The following is a 17,004-nucleotide window of genomic DNA, read 5'->3' as shown; positions in this document are numbered from 1 at the left end:
TATGTTGAGACAGGATCTTGCTAAGTTGTGGAGGCTGACCTTGAACTTCTTATCCTTGTCTCAGCCTCCCAAGTCACTGGGATTACAGGTGTGAACCACTGCACCCCACTCAAAGAGTAAATTTTTTAAAGGATAAGTTACATGTATAATTGCATGTATAATTCTTCAGTGGCTTCAGGAAGCAAGTAGAATAAATTCTAGGATCCTTTCCATAGCCATAACTGAACTGTCTGGTTTTCCTCATCTGTCATTCTTTATGTACATTCCGGATATACCAGGCTTCTTTCTGACCCCGTAGCCCAAAATTCCTTCCTCTCTCAGGCAACATAAATTTGTTTTTTTCCTCTTTCTGAACTGTCTTCCCCAAAATTCTTTTATTGCCTTCTCATGATTTAGGACTTACCGCAAATGGAATTTCCTTATAATTATCCCTGGTCACCAAGGCTGTCATGTTGAACATTTCCACTGGGATACATTTACCTTTTTTTTTTTTGTAGTTGTGCAGTTTTAAGTGGTAGCCCTGCCAAACCATCCCTAATTGTCTCCTTCTCAAGATACTCTGGTTCCTCACCTTAGTTTATATTCTCCATTGCATCTTATATATGCAATTATTATCCAATTCAGTATCTTATATATGTATTTAATTATCTGTTTACTCTCACTGAGATGTAATATTCACCGCTCTGTTTCCTTACTTAGCACATAGAACAGTGTCTGGTACGTAACAGGCATTTATTGAGTAGTTTTTGAATAAATGAATGGACATATAGCAAGGGCAATGTAATAGGTTTTAGGTTACCATTAATATTTCTTCAGGAAGCAGTCATTGTCCATTAAAGGAAAGAATATGTCAGAATTAATGGAATGATTTTACAAATCCCAGAGGGCACTTGTAGAAACAAGTGTCAATGAATTCTATTAAGTTTAAGTAACTTTGGGTCCTTAATCCTTAAACTCTTTGGTACTATTTATTGAATATTATACCTGATTTACTATTAAAGTAGAAAATTCCTTGCCATATACACTTATATCCATGAATTTGTTTATCCACAGTAGGTGTCAGCTAGATATGTGTTGAATATATACAATTCTGTTGAGGAAAGGTGAGATGTTCTCTGGAGATGTAATGTGAAGATACTAAGTTTTTGGTTCATTTCTATTCAACATTTTCTGATAAACACTGATTATAGAAGTTCATGTTTGTTTTTCTCTATTAGGATATAGGTACTGCCATTGTTTCAGATACTACAGATGATTTGTGGTTTTTAAATGAGTCAGTTTCAGAGCAGTTAGGTGTTGGAATAAAAGTTGAAGCTGCTGATACTGAACAAGCAAGTGAAGAAGTAGGGAAAGTGAGTGACAAAAAGGTACGTTCTGGAAAAATTTAATGTTGATTGTTTTTATGTGTTCATAGCATGATCTCTTTAGGTCGCTGTTATCTGTTTGTACAATAAATTTCTCACACACTTGTCCCTTTTTAGTTTTTAATGTTTCCCTATATCCAATTTTAAGGTTCATAATAAGTTATTCCAGAAGTTAAGATAAAGTTTCATGGTGAAACCCCTACCTAATTAGAAGCAATAAGCTATTCTTTATCCTGTTGCTTATCTAGTTTCTCATTATGAAGTTTTCTCTTCTAGAAATTCTCCTTTGTCCATCTTTAAGTATATCTATAAAGCACCAATTTAGAAAAAAAATTAATGAAAGGAAGATAAGTAGAGGAAGAATAGGGGGAGGGGGTGATCAAAAGAAGGGGATTAAAATGAAGTAAATTAAATTCCATGCATGTATGATTTTATCAATGAACCCAACTATTACGTATAGCTGTAATGCACTAAAGGAAAAGAAATCCTGCTGTGCTAACAAGACAAGCTTCTAAATTGTCTCAGTATTTGCTCCTGTATGAGAAGAAATACCAGTATCTTAGAAATATTCATAGCTTTCATGATCATTTTATAACTAAATGGTAAGATAGAGAATTTTTTATACCTATTTTAGAGTTAAAATGGGAGAAGAGAGGAGTGTTATAAATGGTGTGAACACACTAAAATGAAGTGACACTGGCAGCATAAGTCTCAAAAGAAATTGGGCAGCAGATCTAGTGTTCAGCCTACAGAAGATTTTCATTAAACATCCATTAAATAAATATGTGGGAGGAGAGGCACAACCCATGCCTGAATTCCATGTCACCATTCATTTCTGAGATTTTTATTGGACTTGGTTGTTCACTATAGATAGATGCTTAGGTTCTCTTAGACTAGTTATAGATAGCATTAAAAGGAATGTCAGTAGCTAGCATGAAAAGAAAACATTTGACATAGAGAGTTGGGCTTGAATTTTTGTGAGAAAGTTATGTAGAGGTTCCTAGTTGTTTTCCTAATTGTTTTTGTTCTATTTACTGGACCACAAAGCTAAGGTTTTAAGTAGATATTCCCCACATTTCTTAACTTTATGTTTCCTGTTTTTTTTTTTTTTTTTGGCAAGGCAACCAGAATATCGCATAACCAGTTTTTAGTCTTCTTTATTTTGGTTCTGTTTTGGTACTGGGAATTGAACCAGAGTTGCTTTACCACTGAACTATGTTCCCAATCCTTCCTTCCTGTCTATGTATCTACTTACTTAGAGGCAGGGTCTTCCTAAGTGGCTGAGGCTGGCATGAAATTGTGATCTTCCTGCCTCCGCCTCCCTTGTTGCTAGGATTACAGGCGTGTACCACCATGCTCAGCTTAATTTTATTCTTCAATGTGAAGAATAAAATTTTAAATGGCTTTGTTTTCATTCTTCGAGTCTACCTAGATTCCCAAGATCGATTTCTATTTTTAGTATTTCGTAACTGTTTTACTCTTAATGTTATTTATTTTCTGTAGTTGTAAATTTGGACACCTCCCTTCTAAATGTAGAAGATATTTGGTAACTCTTCTGAGGGCCTTTTCAGTCATTTGCTAGTAAAATGTCAGCTGAGTGTGTGCTGAACCATGTTTTTGGTCTCATTTAAGCTAGCTCCCTTTTAAAAGTGCTAGTGATGGAGGCAGAATGTAGTTTTAAATTGAAGCTATTTTGTCTTGCTTTCAGGTAATAGCCTTACCTATAACAGATAAACCTTATTAATGAGATGTTTTTTGCCTTCACAGGTGATTGAAGTGGGGAAAAATGATGACCTTGAGGACTCTAAGTCCTTAAGTGATGATACTGATATAGAAGTTACCTCTGAGGTATGAATGTCCAGTAAAAGCTGTTTTGTACTGGCCACATCTTTAATCCCAGCAGTACACTTTGTTGAAGGAACACCTCCCCCTTCCCTTTACTAGCCACCTTTCCTTGTTGCTAAGAGATACCAGATTTTTTTATGTGTGTCCCTGCCCCCACCCTTCCGAAGTACCAGAGATTGAATCCAGGAGTGCTTTATCTCTGAACTATAACCTCAGCTGTTTTTATGTGGAGGCAGGGTCTCCTTAGTTGCCCTGGCTAATCTTAAATTTTGGATTCTCCTTCCTCTGCTTCCCAAGACCTTGGGATTACAGGTGTGCGCCATGCACCCAGCTTTTTATTGTTTTTATTGTCATTGTTCTCTTAAGCAAATGGAGGGGCTGGGGTTGTGGCTCAGAGGCAGAGCACTCACCTAGTATGTGTGAGGCACTGGGTTCGATCCTCAGCACCACATAAAAAAAATATTGTGTCCAAATGGAAAACAGCTTAGTTTCCATATAGTTTAATATTAATTGAAGGTTATTTAAGATTTGGTGTTAACCTCTTAGATAATAGGTATGAGTTTGTACCAATTGACAAATCTAACCCCAAATGTATATGTTCCTTTTCTCTTTTTTTTTATGTTATTTCCCCATTTTTCCTTCTAGTACCTCTTGTAGCTAACTCACTTTGGGAGAAAGGAAATGGGGGATAACTAAGAAGGGTATTTTACATTTTGTAGTTTGGTGAGAGAAATTTATTTAGGTTGTCCCTGGTGTCCATCCTCCTCCTGCTCCCTCTGCACTGCTGTTGATCATTATGATAATTATTTGAAATTATCTACATAACTAAGTGATAAAGTAGAACATATTGGTCCACTAAGTGTTCTTGACCATAATGTAAATTCCAGAGATAAATGCTTTTATCTAAATCTATTAAGCAAATAGACTGTAAATACATCAAATCAAAGATGCCATTGACTTTATTAAGCCCTATTATTATTAAAAGAGAACAAATGATGTCAGTTAAACTGTGGCATATTATCAATTATAAATTCCAAATCTCTGAAATTCCTTTGAGTATTTGTGTAGCATTTCAGATGAGATGGGAAGATCTTAAACTTAGTGAGGGTGTTTTGTGGCTCTCTGGAGAACAACCCAGTTTAACAGATGGATGTGTCCCTGCTGCTCAGTCTGGACAATTGAGTTATGACTTCTCAACTTGAAGTGCTTGGCCTTTGTCCTGAAAGAAATCAAGTCTGCCAGTGTCAAATCATTGATCCTGTCAAAGCCAGGCAATTATCTACATTAAACACTCATGACTTGTTCCAGGTAGCTACCTTTGAATTAAGTAAGGCATTTAAAATTCATCGGGCTCTAATGTTTCCTAATGTATGTAGGGGGAAAATTACTTGGGCATTCAGGACAAGTACATTCATTTTTCAGAGGTTATGATTTAGGGATATAATTAATAACCTGTGATCTTGAGAGCAGTGAGAGAACATGAGTAATATTGAGTAGTTTTCAGATCTCACTTTTAGTTTTCTTTTTGTCAAGTTTAATAATATTTGTTAATTAGTAGGAAAGAAAGAATATTGTCCTTCATTCTTTAGCTTCTCATTGGATAAAGGAGTGAGTTGTACATAGTAAAGTGACCTAAAAAAGGCATCAAGGAAGAGCAAACAATGTAAATTTTATTCTGACTGGATAGAAAATAATCCCCCCCCCCTTTGGTGGTACTAAGATTTGGACTCAGGGGTGCTGTACTTCTGAGCAGCCCTTTTTATTTTGAAACAGGGTCTTGCTTAAGTTGCTCAGGCTGGCTTTGAACTTATGATCCTTTTGTCAGCCTCCTGAGTCACTGGGATTACAGGTGTGGGCCACTGCACCCACATAATTGAACTTTCTTAAAGATGTGGCTCAAGCGGTAGCACGCTTGCCTGGTATGCGCGGGGTGCTGGGTTCCATCCTCAGCACCACATACAAATAGAATAAAGTTGTTGTGTCCACCGATAACTGAAAAATAAATATTAAAAAAAAATAGCTATATCAAATTTTGACTTGAAAATTGTAGGGTTTTTTTTTGTTATTGTTTTGTTGTTTTTTGTTTGTTTGTTTGGGGGGGTGGGGTTTGGTGTTAGGGATTGAACCCAGGGCCTTGTGCATGTGAGGCAAGCACTCTACCAACTGAACTAAACCCCCAGCTCCTGAAAATGGCAGTTTTGAGTATCCTAAGTGTAAAATTTCTTTTTTTTTTTTTAAAGAGAGAGAGAGAGAGAGAGAGAATTTTTAATATTTATTTTTAGTTCTCGGCAGACACAACATCTTTGTTGGTATGTGGTGCTGAGGATCGAACCCGGGCCGCACGCATGCCAGGCATGGCGCGCTACCACTTGAGCCACATCCCCAGCCCCCTAAGTGTAAAATTTCCAAAGACTTTTTTTCATGTAGCTGTAGAATTTATTCAAATTCTAGGCTGGACCACTGGTGTGTCTTGACTTCTTCATCTATCATTAACTTAGTGAGATGTCAAGAATTCAGCTTTCCTTCCCTTTTCCTCAGCCTCATGTTCACTACTGAGTATTAATTGGCTGTATTTGTCTTTATAGGATGAGTGGCAGTGTACTGAATGCAAGAAATTTAATTCTCCAAGCAAGAGGTACTGTTTCCGTTGCTGGGCCTTGAGGAAGGATTGGTATTCAGATTGTTCTAAATTAACACATTCTCTCTCCACATCTGACATCACTGCCCTGCCCGAAAAGAAGGAAAGTGAAGGAATTGATGTCCCTGATTGCCGAAGAACTGTTTCAGCTCCAGTTGTTAGACCTAAAGATGTATCTATAAAGGAAGGAAATTCTAAACTTTTAAATCCCTGCAACTCAGTGGAATTCTTGGATTTGGCTCACAGTTCTGAAAGCCAAGAGACCATCTCAAGTATGGGAGAACAATCAGATAACGTCTCTGAGCAGAGAACAGATGTAGAAAATATGGAGGATTGCCAGAATATCTTGAAGCCATGTAGCTTGTGTGAGAAAAGACCACGAGATGGGAATATTATTCATGGAAGGACAAGCCATCTTACGACTTGTTTTCCCTGTGCCAGAAGACTAAAGAAGGCTGGGGCTTCATGTCCTATTTGCAAGAAAGAGATTCAATTAGTTATTAAGGTTTTTATAGCATAGTTGAATCAATTGCAAAGAAATATTAATTAGGAGCACCAGGTCACGTATGGAAACATCAGTATTGACTGTCTCTACTAATTGTAACACATTTTATGTGTACATTTGTACATGTAAACATCTGTGTTTTGGATTGTTTTTGCTTTGAAGCTTATATGGAACTTAAGACTGAGTATTTTAGAGCTAGATGATCAGTTTGGGGGCTTCATTAATGTGAAAAGGTACATAAAAGTCACTTAATTCTCCCTCCAAAGATGAAGATCTGGGAGGGAACAGTTACCAGTATAAACATAAATATTCATTCATTCACGTATCAGATTATTTGAAGATTAACCCTTTTTAAAATTTTATTCCCTAGCCTTCTATTTAATGTTGTTCTGGAGTTGAAATTCAAGGTAGTTATTAGAAAAATACTAGGATTAACGATGAAAAAAACAAATAATCTGATTAAATTATTGAAGTGCCGTGAATCACTTTGTAGTCAGGCTGAAGAAAGTGTTTTTGTTTTGTTTTGTTTTGCAGTGCTATGGTTTGAACCCAGGGCCTCAAGCATGTGCTCTGCCACTCAGTTTTAAACACAAGTGCAATGATCTTGACATAGCATACATTTGAATCAAATGGGATCTAATTTCTCATTTTTCTGAGTGTACAGGTTGCAGAATTACATTGGTTATGCAATCATGTATATTCCCACAGCAATAATAATGTCTATTTTATTCTGCTGTCCTTCCATTCTCCCCTTCCCCTCCCCTTTAGTTCTAAAAGAGACAAGATCTCATTGTGTTGCCCAGGCTGGCCTCCAGCTCATGATCCTCCTGCCTTAAGTTTTCTAAGTAGTTAGGTTTATAGGCATGTGCCACTGCACATCACTTAAACTAGGTGCAATGGTTATTAAATATTTGGCTAACACACCCTTAAAATAATTTTGAGAAAGAGTAAATTTTTGCACATTTAAAAAATCTAAATATAATTACATAATGAAATGTTCCCTTTGGATGAGTTTTAAAAATCTGAGTAATTGCTCAAAGCCCTGTGTTCAGTCCCCAGCACCACACACACATACACACACACACACACACACACACCAAAAAAAAAAAAGGTCATTACCACTCTAAACATGTTGTAGGATACTCCTCTCACTGCAAAATGTTTACTTTTGAGACAGTCCTTTAACCATTTCATTGTTCTCTCCCAGAATAGTTTTCCTTTTGCACATTTTTAATATGAGATCTCAATTTTTAAAATTTAAAATTACAAAGGGTATACCTACCATCTTAGTATATTGTATATTATATGTACACTTTAGAAATATTTTTGTCAAAGTTTTGGAGCTATAAATTTAGCAGATTAAATTTACAGAAAATACTGTCACATAAACTGGCAAAATCTATCATTTTAAGATTGATGAGCCAAATCACATGAAACTTTGAGTCAGAAAATGTTAGTTGTAGTCCAGATAAATATATGAGCGTATATCTGGCACAGCCTTCTCAGTGATAAGTTGTGTCTTTTTTTGTTTCCCTGTGGTGCTGGGGATTGAACCCAGGGCTTTGTGCATCCAAGTCAAGCACTCTACCAACTGAGCTATATCCCTAGCCCTTGGTGATTAGTTTTTAAAAAGAAAAGGCACAAATTTTTTTAACCAAAGCTCCCCTTGCTTTGCTTTCTTGTATTCATTTTCTCTTAGGAGCCTTCCAGGGTTTTTTTTAGTCTCTTTGTACCTCTGGAGTTGTTCATACCTCAGGGCAAAGACCTAAAGTAAGATTTGCGTGAGAATTAGGGAGTATGACAGTTGTAAAAAGGGAAGTAGTTCAAGAAAAATGAATATCTCTAATTCTCTTTAGTCACCTTAAGTCACATCAGGTTTAGGACAATACATGTAGACACTGAAGATTTTCAAGTTGATTTCCTTATTACCATACATATATCATCATACACAGTAAAATTTTGATGTATCAGGGATAGGAATACATCATTTTGCAAATGAACTTGGGAACCAAAAGAAAATCACCTGGTTACTTATTAAAGTACCCAAATTCCCAGAGATGGGAGCTCTGAGGTCTGGGCCATTTAAACAAATATTCTTGGAGACTTTGATTCAAGTTTTCTAGAGTACTCTAGTGGAAACCCTGCCCCAGGAGGGCTTTTATTTCCTGTTCTTGTAGGTTCAAAACAAGAAGTAGGCAACACAAGATCCCTTTATCATATTAGTTTCTAGAAGGGAAGTTTTCTTAAAATTTTTTAAGAAATTAAAATTGTGGGCACAATTTTTTTTAATTTTTACGTGGTGCTGAAGATTGAACTCAGTGCCTCACACATGCTAGGCGAGCACTGTATCACTTTAGCCACAGTTTCTGAATTTTAAGACTGATGTATTCAGTCCCTCTTTGCACATGAAGCCAAATGATAAAGCTAGTGATTGGGGGTTACTAGAGTCCAAGTCTCACGACTAGCAAATCTTAAAAAATACCTGTTAACTTTTGGTAAATATTTTAAAGAGTGGTACTTGTTGAATTTGGGACAAGTAATAACCTTAAAATATATATCTTCTAATGTTTTTAGAGACTCTGATTTATAGCCAAAATGAGACTTTAGAAAGAATAAAGATTTTTAACATTTCTCCCAAAAGAAAGAACTGGTAAATGTCAGGCTTAGCGAAATCAGAAAACTGCTCCCACTGTGAGAAAAGTAAGGTAACAGAGGGACTGTGAACCATTTTCTCTAGGTATTGCTTTTTCCTGGGAACTGAAGCTCAAGTGTGGTGCGCTCTCTGCATTTAGGGATGTTAGTTTTCCCCCTAGTAAGTAAAGCTTACTTACTAAATGTTTTGTTAGAACATCGTGAATGTTGTAAAATTTTAGAAAATTTCATCTCTGTCCCTCTATACTTACTTTGTAAGAGTTTGATAGCTCTCCAATTTTTTTTGGATTTTTGCCAGTCAGATGCTTTTGTAACTTATAAATCAGAACTGAAGATCTGTAGTTGTGCCCTGCAATCCACTTATATAACTTGCAGTTTTTTGTAAGACTTAAATGAGAGAGGAACTACACATTTATGTTTGTATATTTATTATGCTAATTTTGGTACATTCATACTCAAGACTTACTCCTGAGTCCACTCACTCAGTTTCCTTCCTTTTCCTCAGCTGGGGTTTTCACTGTCTTCTCCACTCCCCCAAACCCCAGCACCAAATACTTTGCGTATAGAATCCAAGGTATGTTTTCATTTTCTTTAGTTTTTGTTTTGCAGTGTTAGGGGTCAAACTTCCTGTTTACCTGCAGAAAACTGAACTATCTTAATTTCTGATTTTGTTTTTTCATTGCCTCTAAAGCAAGGGTATAGTTTGTGAAATCTAAACTAAAAGGTAGACCCTTCATCTTTTAGTTGTGTCTGTGGGGACGTAGCCTCTGCTTTTCTGGAGGTAGCACCAGTTTTCCCTTATCTTTCAGCATCCTACTTCTGGTTTGTCTCCGTCTCTCCCCTTTCGCTTTTCAAATGTTGTCTTGGGCATTCAATTACAAGATCACTAATCTTGATTATTAGGAAGGAGCTTTTAAAATAAATATCAGTGGAGTTTAGTGTTTGCTGCTGCACAATGCCATAAGACATCAATGAAATCACAACATCTGATTTTTTCTTTTAGTGCTTAATCAGACTCTGATAATCTATGCCAAGTTTTTAAGCTGGTATTACTATTTATAGTCAATCTGAAGATATCATCATGTCTGATCGTAGGCTGAAACAGTAGAACCAACTTTGGCCAGGCCATCCATCCTTCAAACTGCCATAGACTTGTGTAATTTAAGATTGAATCACTGCCAAGTTTTTGAGATAATGTTGGGGTCTAGTTATAATTTGTGTATATTTAGATGTATGTAATATGTAGAATGTTCCTTGGTTTGGATGAGTTCTTTTTAGTTATACTTTTTTATTGTGGTGCTGAGGATCAAACCCAGTGCCTCACATGTGCGAGACAAGCGCTCTGCCACTGAGCCACAACCCAGCTCCTGGATGAGTTTATATTTAAAGGTAAAGATCCTTGTGACAGCTTTTTGAGTATGTCAATTCAATGCCACGTTGGCTCCTTTGAAAAGTAATTAATAAGAAGTTGATGAATGTTTTTGGGTTCTATAAAGCTATTGTAATGACACCTCTTGGTATACTTTAGAAGAGAGGAAACTTGCTGTTTGGATTTTGTTTCCACAGAGCTATGTGAACTTCTGGAAGTATGTGGCTTTAGATACTGTGAATTTTTTGTTTTCTGTTTAACCCATTTTGTGCCTAAATTGTTCAGACTTATAAAGAATAATTTTGATGATCCTTTCCATGCTGAGTGTATAGGTACATGCACACATACCATGTCAAAACTGATACTGCCTTTACTACAAGTGGTTGTAGATAAAGAACTAGCTGTATTTAAAATCTACACTTCAAAGAACCTGCAGGCTCTCCCTGTGCCAAAATTAAAATATACAGTGTTTACAAATGTTTGGAATTTTGCACTGCCATAGAGAATGGTGAGTTTATTTTGCTGGATTTTCTGATTTGTGAGTAGATGAGCTATAGATTAGCATAGGAGGGGAAATATTGAGCATCTTAAGGCCAAACTGGAAATGAGTATCTGAGATAGTTGAGAAAGTGGTTTCCTAGACCGAATTTGGGGACAATTTTTCCTTACTGTTTTTGAGGTGTCATTTGTGTTGGCAAAGCTCTCCTTATTGTCTTTGCTATATTCATTTATAGACAACACCAAATCTCCCCTCCTGTGGGACAATGTGAAATAAGCATTTTGAAGTCTTTTGATGTAATGAATGTGCAATTTCATGTAATGCTATTATTGGCGAATGGGGCTTTGTTAAAATTATTGCAGTAAATCTACCTTTTATATTTACTGAACCTCCAGTAGCCTTTTGAATGATTGAAAATGTTAGAAATAGTCATATCTGTATAAAGGAGTGATTTATGTTTCTTGGTAGCCTATCTGAAATCATGAAGCCACCTCACTTGCAGGTAGTCGTTACTCCCACTTAGGGTCTTCATTGAGTGCTCTCTGGTTGCACAGCACAGCTAGTAGAACTTCCCCATTTCTTCAAGTAGAAAGGTCAAGGCCCTTAAAAGGGCCAAATAGTGTTGTCAAAGCAATTCTTTTCTCAGAGCAGTTCTGTAATTGGGCAAATGCTTTATTGAAAATTGGCATTGTCATTATAACACATGAGAGTTAGCAGCAAATTTAATTTCTTACCCAAAGGCATTTTTGTGTTTTAACAGTAAGTACTTTGTTGTCAACAGACATTTCTACTTCCTTCCACCCTCACACTGTTACTCTTATGTCCTCTTAAAGTTATCTGTTTTGGGATGTTGCTTTTATACCAGAGGCCTTGTGTGTCACTCTTGGACACTCTTGGACAACTATAATGTCTTAAGATTCCCCTTTCATCCAGTCCTGAGCAATACTGTGTTGCAGAGTGAGATTGTGGGTTCCAGCCGTGAGGGAGGGAAGCCATGACACTAGAACTGCTGTCTAACGTTGTAACAGTGGTAGTTGAGGCTTCCTTTGTGTGTGTGATGTGATAGCAGTTGGCTCCCATACTCTCAGCATTGTCTCCGCTTTATGCAGGGGAGAGTTATTCCTTTTCCCTGTTGTTTGTCTTGTTTTTCACCAAGAATCAAAATGTTCCCTTTGCCCACCCCCCCCTTACACCATTTTAAAACCAATAGAAAATTAAATGTCTTTTGGCCTCCTCAGCATTCGGCACAGAAGTCATAATCAGCCTCTTAGTAGGACCCTCTGTAGTCCATAGTGATGCACTAATTAATGCCTCTTGGATAGAGAAAGATTATCCCCCTTATTTGAGTTTCAGCCTTGAACTTCTTTAAGCTTCAGTTTTGTCATTTGTAAAATGAGCACACACACACTTACCCTTTCTACCTCATGGTTTGTTATGGGAATTTAGTATGGGGGAGAACCTTTAAAACCTATTATTGCCTTGAAGAAGGTGTAAGGAGTTGATCAGGCTTTGGGGTATACAGAATACCTCATGTCCTGGAAGCTGAATTTTTCATGCCTGCCTAGCAAAGCCGGTGTTGCTTACCAAAATCTATGCTCTGGCTCCTGCCCTGTCTTTGACATGATACTCTTGATTAGAAGAGTTCTGTCACCCGGTGTCTGAGAGAATTGTGTACATTTGGATTGAAGATTTTACCCTGATAGACCTGTCTTGCTGTGGCCTTGATGTGCAAAAATTCTTTCTACCTGCACTTGAGTAGGTGGCGTGAACTGTACTGCCACTATACAGAAGCCGTGGCTTTCTTTATATTTCTAATCAGGTGGTCATTGTCAGCAGGAATATCAAATGAGGTTTCATAAAGTAGGAGAAAAAGGCAATTAAAGTAACTCAGAAGTGACCAGCTCACTAAATGAGGACTGAGGGGTCTATTTTCATATATACTGCCTGGTGCTTATAAGTACCGTGGTTAATAGCTATGTAATGCTTTCAATGCCTTTTGATTTTATTGTGTTTTTGGCTTTTTTTCGTATGTATATATTACAATGCCTTTTGATTTTATTGTGTTTTTCGGTTTTTTTTTGTATGTATATATTAAAATATTTTCACTTTCATACTACGTTGTCATTATTGGGGAAATAATTTTATATAGAGCTATGATTTGGGAAAGTTATTGGACTGAAAATCAATAGTAACTTTCCTTCATGTTACCTATTAGAGTAATTGCTGTGTTTCATTTTCAGGTCCTCAGTACTGAAGGAAAGCCTCAAATTTTGCAGAGTATTTTTTAGAAATTATGAGGTTATTATGTCTTTGAATTGGGATTAGTGCAAGAGATACAGAGAATTCGTCGAAAAATATAAGCATATATGTGCCTACTAGCAGTGGTTCTTAAACTTTTGGAGATGATAGTCCTTGAAAAGCTAATGAAATTTATGAAACCAGTTACAAATAGCTTAGCATTTTATGTTCAATTTCAGGGGCTTCCTTAAAGCCACTGGTCTGTGGCCGTCGGGTTCTGCATATGGTCTAAGAGCTTGATAGCCAGCTCCATGGCTCCGGCTCCGTAAAGTAGGCGTTTTAATAAAGTCATTCACTTAGGTTTAAGGCGAGTGAAGCAAGTCCGTTGTCCCAAGCTTCAGCATGGAAGGGGGTCTCCATATAGTTGTTGCAGACTGGTGTGTAGAGCATAACTGGGGCACCATTCATAGACTGCCATGTAAATAAATGATAGTCCCTAGATGAGTGTAGTGGCCAGTTTTTCTGTGCAATCCTCAACATGTTTTGTGACCTGGGTTGGAACCTAGGGCTTCCTGTGGTAGGTAAGTACTCCTACTGAGCCATAAAGCTACTTTTTAATGTGATGACAGCATAATGTTTTTATTTGCTGGGTTTTTGCATCCAGCTCACCTAAGAGTTCTTAGTGCTACAGGTTTATCATGGTTGAGTATTGTCTTTGAGATTGGAGGAAGGTAAACTGAATCTGGTAACTCAGCTTAACTTGTGAGACTAATTCTAAGTTAGTGCTTGGATTTTCTGTGTGTGTATGTGGGGTGGGAGGGATGGGGGTGGGGCAGTGGTGATAGAATTGCAAAATCCAACTTATAAAGGTTAAAAAAAAGTGTTATTAGAAGTTCAGGAGGTGGTGGGTTGGGGGAGATGGTGGAATGAGATGGACATTATTACCCTATGTACAAATGGGTATGATTGCATGAATGGTGTGACTACATCATGTACAACCAGAGAAATTAAAAGTTGTGCTCTATTTGTGTAAAAAATAAAATAAAGTTCAGATCATTACAACTTTGAGGATATAGGGATAATCTTGTTATAAACATCCTCAACCCTGAACTCATTGGATTCAACATCTTCAAAATAAACCTTAGGGGCTGGGGTTGTGGCTCAGCAGTAGACTGCTCGCCTAGCACATGTGATCTTCAGCACCACATAAAAATAAATACAGATGATATTGTGTCCAACTAAAAAATAAATACTTAAAAAAAAAAACTTGGGAGGTAAAATTCTTTACTTATTGGCATTTACATGAGCCAGAGACTGCTTAGTATTGGGAATACGGCTGTGAGGAGACAGCCCTAGGATTGCTTAACAGCCTTCATGGTAGGAGAACAACTCAAGACAGTTCCTACAGGTTCAAGGAAGCAGGTGAGGAATTGAAGGTGAGTGTACAGCTTGTTTGGGAAATTATGTTCCCTGAGAGGAGCAAACCGAGTGATTGAGGAAGTGAAGAAGGGACTGGAGTGCCAGGGGGCAGGGCAATGAATGTGTGATATGCCAAACTATTAAGTTTGAATCAGCCTAAAGGCAGTAGAGGGCCACAAATGGATTTTAAGGAGAATGACATTTTGTTTGCATTTGTGAAAGATCATTCTGGCTGCACTGTTGAGCAAGGGTGCTGGCTAGAGCAGAAGCAGAGAGAACAATTAGGCTGTGTAGCAGTCTGATTGGAAACGGTGATACTCCTAGGGTAATGGCAGTGAGCCAGGAAGGAGTAAGAACATTACTGATCACTTAGTGGGGCACTGATTTGGCATCTGTTATCAGGAGGCATTTTAAGACATAGTGATGTTAAATAACTTGCCCAAGGGCAAATCTTTACCTCTCTCACATCAGAGCACTAATCTCTAGGGTATACAAAGAACTCAAAAAGCTAAGCTGGCGCGCGCGCCCACACACAAAAAAATGGGCCAAGGACCTGAACAGATACTTCTCAGAAGATGATATATAATCAGTCAACAAATATATGAAAAAATGTTCATCTCTAGTGATTAGAGAAATGCAAATCATCTCACTCCAGTCAGAATGACAGTTATTATGAAGACAAACAACAATAAGTGTTGGTGAGAATGTGTGGGAAAAGGTACACTCATACACTACTGGTGGAACTGTAAATTGGTGCAGCTAATATAGAAAGCAGTATGGAGACACCTTGGGAAGTTGGGAATGGAACCACCATTTGACCCAGCTATCCCTCTCATAGGTCTATACCCAAAGGACTTAAAAAGCAGCATACTACAGGGATACAGCCACATCAATATTATTTATAGCAGCACAATTCACAATAGCTAAACTGGAACCAACCTAGATGCCCTTCAGTGAATGAATGGATAAACAAAATGTGGCATATATATATACACAATGGAATATTATTCAGCAATAAAAGAGAATAAAGTCATGGCATTTACAGGTAAATGGATGGCGTTGGAGAAGATAATGCCAAGTGAAGTTAGCCAATCCCAAAAAAACAAGTGCTGAATGTTTTCTCTGATATAAGGAGGCTGATTTCATAGTAGGGTAGGGACAGGGAGCATGGGAGGAATAGATGAACTCTACACAGGGCAGAGGGGTGGGAAGGGAAGGGGGGGCATGGGGTTAGAAATGATGGTGAATGTGATGGACATTATTATCCAAAGTACAAGTATGAAGACACGCATTGGTGTGGATATACAAGCAGAGACATGAAAAATTGTGCTGTATATGTGTAATAAGAATTGTAATGCATTCTGCTGTCATATAAACAAAATATTAAAATTATTAATTGAATTTTAAAAACAAAAAATTAACCTGTCCAAGGTAACCAAGAATTGCAGAAATTGCTGGGGATGTGGCTCAAGCGGTAGCGCGTTCGCCTGGCATGCATGCGCCCCGGGTTCGATCCTCAGCACCACATACAAAAACAAACAAACAAAAAAGATGTTGTGTCCGCTGAAAACTAAAAAATAAATATTAAAATTTCTCTCTCTCTCTCTCTCTCTCTCTCTCTCTCTCTCCTGTATCTCTCTCTCTCTTTAAAAAAAAAAGAATTGCAGAAATTAAACCTAGTATGTTTGAGACAATGCACAGATTTGAGAGAAATCAAGGTGAAAAATATGAATGTTAGTATGAGGGAAAAGGGGAGTCAAGACCAGCTTGGACAATTGGTGAGTGGTAGTGCCATTTATCAGGATTAAGAATCTGGGCAAAAGAGGAGTTTTTTGGCTGAGTATCATGGCACACACCTGTAATCCTAGTGCCTTGGGAGGTTCAGTGTTTAAGTGCCCCTGGGTTCAATCTCTGGTTCAAAAAAAAAAAAAGGTTTTTGGTGGTGGTGGTAAGAGGAAAAAATGTTAATAATTTTGGTTTTGGTTTTTTCAGTACTGGGAAAGATGAGATCCAAGGGTGCTTTACCACTAAGCTACATCCCAACCTTTTTTTTTTTTTTTGGTATTGGGAAGGGAACCTGAGTCAATACCTAGCCCTTATTTTAAAATATTTTACTTTTTTAAAAAAAAAATTTATTTTTTAGGTGTAGATGGACACAACACAATGCCTTTATTTTTATGTGGTGCTGAGGATCGAACCAAGGTCCCACCCGTGAGAGGTAAGTGCTCTACCGCTGAGCCATAATCCTAGCCCCTAAATATTTTATCTTGAGACAGGGTCTTGCTAAGTTGGTTAGGCCCTCACTAAGTTGTTGAGGCTGGCTTTGTATTTGTGACTCTCCTGCCTCAAACCTCTCCAGCCACTTGGAATCAGAGGTATGCATCAACATGCTTTGCCCCAGCCCTTTTTATTGTTTTATTTGGTGACAGGGTCTTGTTTAAAGTACCAACATTGGCCTCGAACTTGTGATCCTTC

General features: G+C 37.5%; 1 protein-coding gene across 3 annotated transcripts in view; it reads left to right on the top strand.

The window, feature by feature from the left end:
* The window catches only part of Mdm4 (MDM4 regulator of p53), a 32,975-nt gene extending 22,163 nt beyond the window's left edge, over positions 1-10,812 (top strand). Inside the window, exons 9-11 of one of the 3 annotated variants that reach the window (XM_026397201.2) lie at positions 1,218-1,367; positions 3,132-3,212; positions 5,795-10,812. In XM_026397201.2, the coding sequence (XP_026252986.1) occupies positions 1,218-1,367; positions 3,132-3,212; positions 5,795-6,367 (804 nt within the window). In that variant the 3' untranslated portion in view covers positions 6,368-10,812. Of the gene's footprint in view, positions 1-1,217; positions 1,368-3,131; positions 3,213-5,794 lie in introns of those variants that run through there. The other 2 variants (XM_026397206.2, XM_026397204.2) reach the window with 2 other exon arrangements.
* Positions 10,813-17,004: the final 6,192 nt, after the last annotated feature.

Source organism: Urocitellus parryii, chromosome 9 (assembly GCF_045843805.1).
Source record: "Urocitellus parryii isolate mUroPar1 chromosome 9, mUroPar1.hap1, whole genome shotgun sequence".
Lineage (NCBI taxonomy): Eukaryota > Metazoa > Chordata > Mammalia > Rodentia > Sciuridae > Urocitellus > Urocitellus parryii.
This window is presented reverse-complemented; position numbering and strand designations above follow the sequence as displayed.